General features: G+C 57.3%; 1 protein-coding gene across 1 annotated transcript in view; it reads left to right on the top strand.

Moving 5' to 3' along the window:
* The first annotated feature begins 803 nt into the window (after positions 1–803).
* Positions 804–6000, top strand: part of SUSD3 (sushi domain containing 3) — a 35747-nt gene continuing 30550 nt past the window's right edge. Inside the window, exons 1-3 of the mRNA XM_055710205.1 lie at positions 804–808; positions 2439–2705; positions 5588–5688. Coding sequence (XP_055566180.1) covers positions 804–808; positions 2439–2705; positions 5588–5688 — 373 coding nt within the window. The remainder of the gene's footprint in view (positions 809–2438; positions 2706–5587; positions 5689–6000) is intronic.

Raw genomic sequence — 6000 nt, 5'->3', positions numbered from 1 at the left:
GCTGGAGGGCTGGGAAGTTGCCAGGGCCAGGCTGGGGAGCGCATCCCTGCCCTGCAGCCAGCTGGGCCAAGCAGGCAGCGCCATAAGGGAGGCTGTCGCTTCAGCAGCCTTGTGCCCTTGGCATGCCTTAAGCAGCCCTAATAACTGGGATTACAAGAAAGTCGGTGCCTTAGGGCAGCTTAGCAAAATCCAACAGCTAAACCAACCCTACACAAGGGCAACAAGTGTCTGGTTGGGGTTGCACAGCTTCCCCTGACACTGACAGTGAGATAAGCGGGCCAGCAGGGAAAAGCTGGGCTGCAGCATGGAAGCTTTCATCATTTCTAAGATGCGCTCTCTGTTCTCTTCCTTCTCTCTCATCTTTTTTTCTTGTGTTTGTTCCCACTATACTCATGAGATATTTCTTTTTTTGCTAAATTCAAAGCATATTTGCGTGGGAGGGGTGGCTTTAAAAGTGAAATCATGTCACCATTGTTGATGATGGCAGATGACAGCACCTAACTTGGGCAAAATTCCCCTTTATTACAGCTGGATTTTAAATAAGGATTGTAGACATCAGGTCAATGGAATTGGCCACCTTCTCCATTAAAATCATCAGCAAGACTTCCACTGCTGGCAAGTGCTAAGGCCCCACAGCTTCCCCACACAAGCGCTCGCCCTGAAGGTAGGGCAGGGGGTTTCCTCCTGGGAGGTTACAGCCAGGGCTGCCTGGCCGTCGGTGCTCCGGGGCATGCTTAAGCAAAACCAGCTCTGGCTGGGCGATGCTTTATGCTTTCTGTTACGAAGCACAACTAAGCGCTGGCATGAGGTGAGTGGGATTCAGATGCTGCTTCTGAACTTACTTCCCTAAGCGCCTGTAAGAAAATATTTGACTTGCAACACAGTTGAGTTCAACTTTAATTGTATAATAGCAGCTGCAAAAATGCCTTAAGGAAAAAACCACCTGGTTTTGGTATTCCTCTGGCTTCACAGACGCGAAGGGCTCGATGGCGGGAGTTATAGTTCCTTGTTGACTTAAATTAGATTTATGAGTATTTGGCATTACTGGAAATACAGCCCTAATTTGTAAGCTGAAGCCTTTTAAAAAATGTTGTTCTTTTGCTATAATGCAACCAAGTATTACTTTAAAAATGTGTTTTAGTTATAAAGATGGAAATAGCAGCCCTTTACGTCTGCAATATTTCTATGGACTCCCTGCCAAATAAGCTTACAGGAAAGAGTGCTATGTCCAGCAGCACAGAGAAGCTGTGTCACCACTCCCCATGGGTACAATTCCGCTCCATTGCATGTTGTCGGAAGAGCCTTAGGAGATTTTCTCTTTCTTTGGTGCATCTTGGAATTTCATCTCTCCAATCTGCTCCTGCAGACTTTTTTTCCTTCTAATTCCGTGTGAAAAAAATAATGAGAGGGTAAAACAAGCAGAGTGAGTGTTAATAGCCACAGTGCTTAGTGTGGGCCCCAGCCCATATGCTCAGCACCAACAAGCAGAGCGCCTTCAGAAGAGCCTGCTGTTCCTCCTCTTGCTTTTCCTGGACACGCGGTGCAAACCACTAAAGTACTTTTCTGAATCTACTGCCAGTGTCAGCAAAGCAATGATCTCACCAAACACTGCTGAGACCCAAGCTCACCCGCTTGAGGTAGTGCTGCTCGGGCGGTCAGTGGCTGTGGGTGCTCGGGCCTGGGTGTGATGGGCACCGAGACACATGAAGGGAGCGCAAGGTGCTTGGGTTTCACTGAGCAGCCGGCGCACGTCGGTGTGTGCTGTCCAGCCTCCAGGTGGGAAGAGGATGGATCTTGGCTCTACCCATTCAGTTCAGTTTTAGATATAAACACAACTTTGAAGATCGTCAGCAGCAAGTGTGTGAGAGATGCGTCTCCTGGCACATAATGGCACAATGAGCAGCAGGCAGCACGTTTGCAGTGAGAAGTCCAGACCCATGAGACCAGTCTGCCCCACCTGAGGCTCTCTGGGCTGTGTGCACTGCCTGGCCACACTGGGGACCGAGGGCAGGCAGCAGGCAGGCAGCAGGCAGGCCAGGCAGGGTGGACAGCGGGAGGGCAGGGTGGACAGCGGGAGGGCAGGGAGGGCAGACAGTGGGGGGCGAAGCAGACAGGGCAGGCAGAGGGGGCAGCAGGCAGGGCAGTGCAGCAGGCAGAGCAGGCAGGGGCAGGCTGGGCAGGCAGAGGGGGGAGCAGGCAGGGCAGGGCAGCAGGCAGAGCAGGCAGCGGGAGGGCGGGCAGCAGGCAGAGCAGGCAGCGGCAGAGCAGGCAGCAGGCAGAGCAGGCAGCGGACAGGGCAGGCAACCCACCCCCGCCCGGTGCCGCGCCCCCGCCAGGCCGCTGCGGGAGGCCGGGCCGAGCGGCGGGTGCCGGCGGGGCAGCCGGCGGGGGGTGACACAGCGCGGCGAGGACCGGTGACCGCGGCCGCTCGCCCCGAGCCGCCGCCGCCCTCCCGGCCCCGCTCCCCGCGGCTGCCGGCGGAGGGGCCGCGGGCGGGCGCCCGGCGGGGGCTGGCGGGACGGCGGCCCCCCCGCCCCGGCCCGGCCCCGGCGGAGGCGGGCGCGGGCTGCACCTGCCGGGCGGCGCGGCCGGGCGCGGCGCGGCGGGGCTCGGCGGAGCCATGCCGGCAGCCACGGCGCCGGGGCTGGACGTGCCGCGGAGCGCCGCGCCCGGTCGGGACGGCGGCGGCCCCCGCGGATACGCAGGTACGAGCGCGGCCCCGGCCCGCGGGGTCCCGCGGCGGCCCCCGCACAAGTTCCCTCCGGCGCCGCGCCGGGGGGCAGGGGGGGGATGCCGGGGGGCAGCGCCGGAGCCCGAGCAGGGCGCGGGAGCCACCCCGCGTAGGGCTGCGGGGTGCCCGGGCAGGGTGCGGGACCCCCGGCAGCGCTGTGTGTCCCCCGGGAAGGGGCGCGGGGCCCCCCGGCCAGGGCTGCGTTACTCCCCCGCGCTTCCCCTTCAGGTCGGGACCGCTTCTCCAGGCAGGGCCCCCCCCCCCCGCTCTGTGCCGGCCCCAGGCCCTGGGGGTAGCCTCGCCACCCCCCACCCCGAAGTTCTCAGGGACCGAACGCCTCGGGCCATCGTCCCAGCGCGGCGCCGGGCGCGGGAGGCGGCTGGGGGGTCCCGGCGGCCCTGAGGGCTGTGCCGGGGCTGCGTGCCGGCTGCCGGGGCGGGGGGCGACAGCTCCCGTGGGAAGGAGCTACGGTGCTGGCCCGGGCTGCGCGGTGGGGCCGTCCCGCGCCCCCCAGGGACGGGTGTCTGATCGCGGCTTGCCCAGCAGCCCCCTCCTCAGGGTCCCCCCGGCGGGTCACCCCCGGGGGTGGCTGCCGGAGCCCCGGTAGCGACGGGAGGGCAGAGCCCTGCGGTGTGGCGGGGGGGGAGGGGGGACGGGACACGACTGCCGGGTCTCCGCTGGGGTGTAATGAGAAGCCCCGGGGCTGGCGTAGGGGAGCCGCGGCCGGGTCCCGGCGGTGCGGAGCGATGCGCGGCCGCGCAGCCCGGAGCGCTGCGGGCGGGGAGGGCGCAGCGGCCGCCCACGGGCAGCCCCCGGGAGCTGCTGGGCTTCGGGGAGCATCCGCCGCCGGGGGGACGGGAGTCGGCTGGATGGAGGCAGCGGTGTGGTAGTGGAACAGGATAATGCACTGGGCTGTGGGGAGAGCAACCGCTCAAAGCGTTTTTGCTTCCTTTTTTCTCTCCCCCCCCCCCCCCCCCCCCCCCCCCCGCCCGCAGTGTTTTTATTCAATTTGATCGCCTAGATCATAACATCCCTTCAAAACCTCTTTGGCTCACGTGGGCCCGATTAACTTGACGGTAATGGCAGCTGATGGAGGGTCTGGCCCCGACACGGGTGGGACGTGCACACTGCGTGGGGGCTGTAGCCCCTGCGAGTTGCCGGGCCCGGGGGGAGGCAGAGCCGCGGCCCCCGGCATGCTGGCTCGGGCGGCGGGACCCCCGGCCACGGCCACGGTGGGCTGCGGGGCCTGGCAGCCAGGGTGGGCGGTGGGAGCTGCTGCCGGCACTGCGCTGCCTGCCCAGGCTTCTCCCAGCCATCGCAGGGCAGGCAGGGTTTTTTCCCCGTCTTCAGTGCAAGCAGGGCTGAGAGCTCCTGACAATTCAGGGACCTCCTTCTCCATCGCAGCCTGTCCCCACATATCACTGTGCTTTAATTTGCATGTGCAGTTCTAACAGTTTTTATCAATGACCTGATTTTGTTGTGCTGATAGAAATGAGCAAATGTGTTTGGGCTAAGAGCGCAGCAACGCTTTAAATTGCATCCCCTGAATGTGCTTAACTGTGCATTTAATTTGAATTTAATAGAGCCGTTCATCTGAAAAATGCAAAACAAGTTCTGGGAAATCTACTTAGAGATGTAACAACTCAAACACAGTGTAGACCCTGTTGCTCTCATTTGATGCTAATGTTACTGATTATTGACTTTTTTCTTTTGCAAAATCGTGTATATTTAGGTGCTTTTATTTGTTGTGTCAAATTGTCTTCTGGGCCTGGGTTTGCCCACAATTAAGGTGAGGTTTGGAAGTGGCACATCCCACATTACGCTCAGCCTTTCTGTTCTTGCCTGGGCTGATCTTGCCTTGTGAAGATCTGTGGCAAAACTCCCAGAAATGCAGGATCCACCAAAAAAAATACATAAAAAGTATTGGCAGTCAGACTAGAAATCCACCGTAAATTAATCCCTCAGGTATCTACAAACCTGGCTTCTCTCAGCCGTGTCTCCCATGAGAACAACAAACACCATTTTTTTTCCAAACCAGCTACACCAGAGCCATGGAGCAGGAATTTCTCAGTAAAGTGCTAAACTGAAATAAAAAGGGAGCACGCGGGGTCAGGGCACGGCTGTGCCTGCATGTAGCTGCTGCATCTGTTGCAGGACCAGCAGAGATGCTTGTGGCACATGGGGCTTTGCCAGACCTTTGCTGAGTGTCATGCTCCCTACTCCCTTCTCCTCTTATTGTCCTGCTACTTCATGGGGGTTTGTCGTGGCCTTCACCATCTGTACAGATTTCACCTTTGTTGAAGATCCATTTGTTACTACAAATGTATGGGGTTAGGCTGACGTGCTGCTGTTATAGCTGAGTGGCTTAGCTAAAATTATGACTACTTGGTTAATTTTAAATTAAAGTCTTGTTCAGGATGCTTAATTTAAATGTGACCATGTTATTTATACAGCAGTATTTGCTGGAGAAGTGACCTCTAGAGAAAGCTGATGACAAGTGTTACACGGTATCTTTCCTTGTATCGTGTTATTATTGGTGACCATTTTTCATGCTGCTTTGGTTGGACCCCTTGTAAAATTTCAGGCCATGAGCAACAGGGTGATAATAAAGATCTGCATGGACAACCTCCCTCACAGGTTCCTTTTGCAGAGGATAAAAAAACAAATGTGGCAAGATTTCCATTTGAATTAATGTGTGAATGAGAGAGAAGTTTAAATGAAGTTCCTTGTCACAGGCTGATGCCTGTAGCACTTAAAGGGCCTTACAGCTTCCTGAAACACAGCTGTGAAATTCAAACACCCTCTGCTTTTCCTGGTCTTGCCTACTTTTTGAGGACCGGTTTCTCCCTCTGACAGTCTCACCTTGAGCGAGGAGGATGATTCCACCCTGTGCTTGAGGAGGCTCAGCAGCGCACTTGCAAAAGGAGCCGTGGGAGCCTGCCGCACGCTTTGGCAAGGTCAGCGCGTTGCTCATATATCCTGCCTATCAGAAGGGCAAATGTGCAGAGTGGGAGCCTGGGGTGGAGGGAGGCAGTAAATGTCTTGAAGCTAAGAAGCCTTCTTCAGTTCAGCCTCTTACATTTTTAAATGAAACAGATGTTTTTATGTGTTCTGTATCGTCCTGTGGTTGTTTTGCTGTCACAGCAGCGTTACAGTATTACTACCTTTCTGCGGTAGTTTACTATGGACAGATACTCATCGACCATCTCTTGCCAGGCTCATTATATTATCTGGAAAAGCTTCTGAAATTCTGAAATGCTCATGTCGGT

Source organism: Falco cherrug, chromosome 4 (assembly GCF_023634085.1).
Source record: "Falco cherrug isolate bFalChe1 chromosome 4, bFalChe1.pri, whole genome shotgun sequence".
In the NCBI taxonomy this organism is placed as follows: domain Eukaryota; kingdom Metazoa; phylum Chordata; class Aves; order Falconiformes; family Falconidae; genus Falco; species Falco cherrug.
The sequence above is the reverse complement of the archived record's forward strand: the minus strand, read 5'-3'. Positions and strand labels throughout refer to the sequence as shown.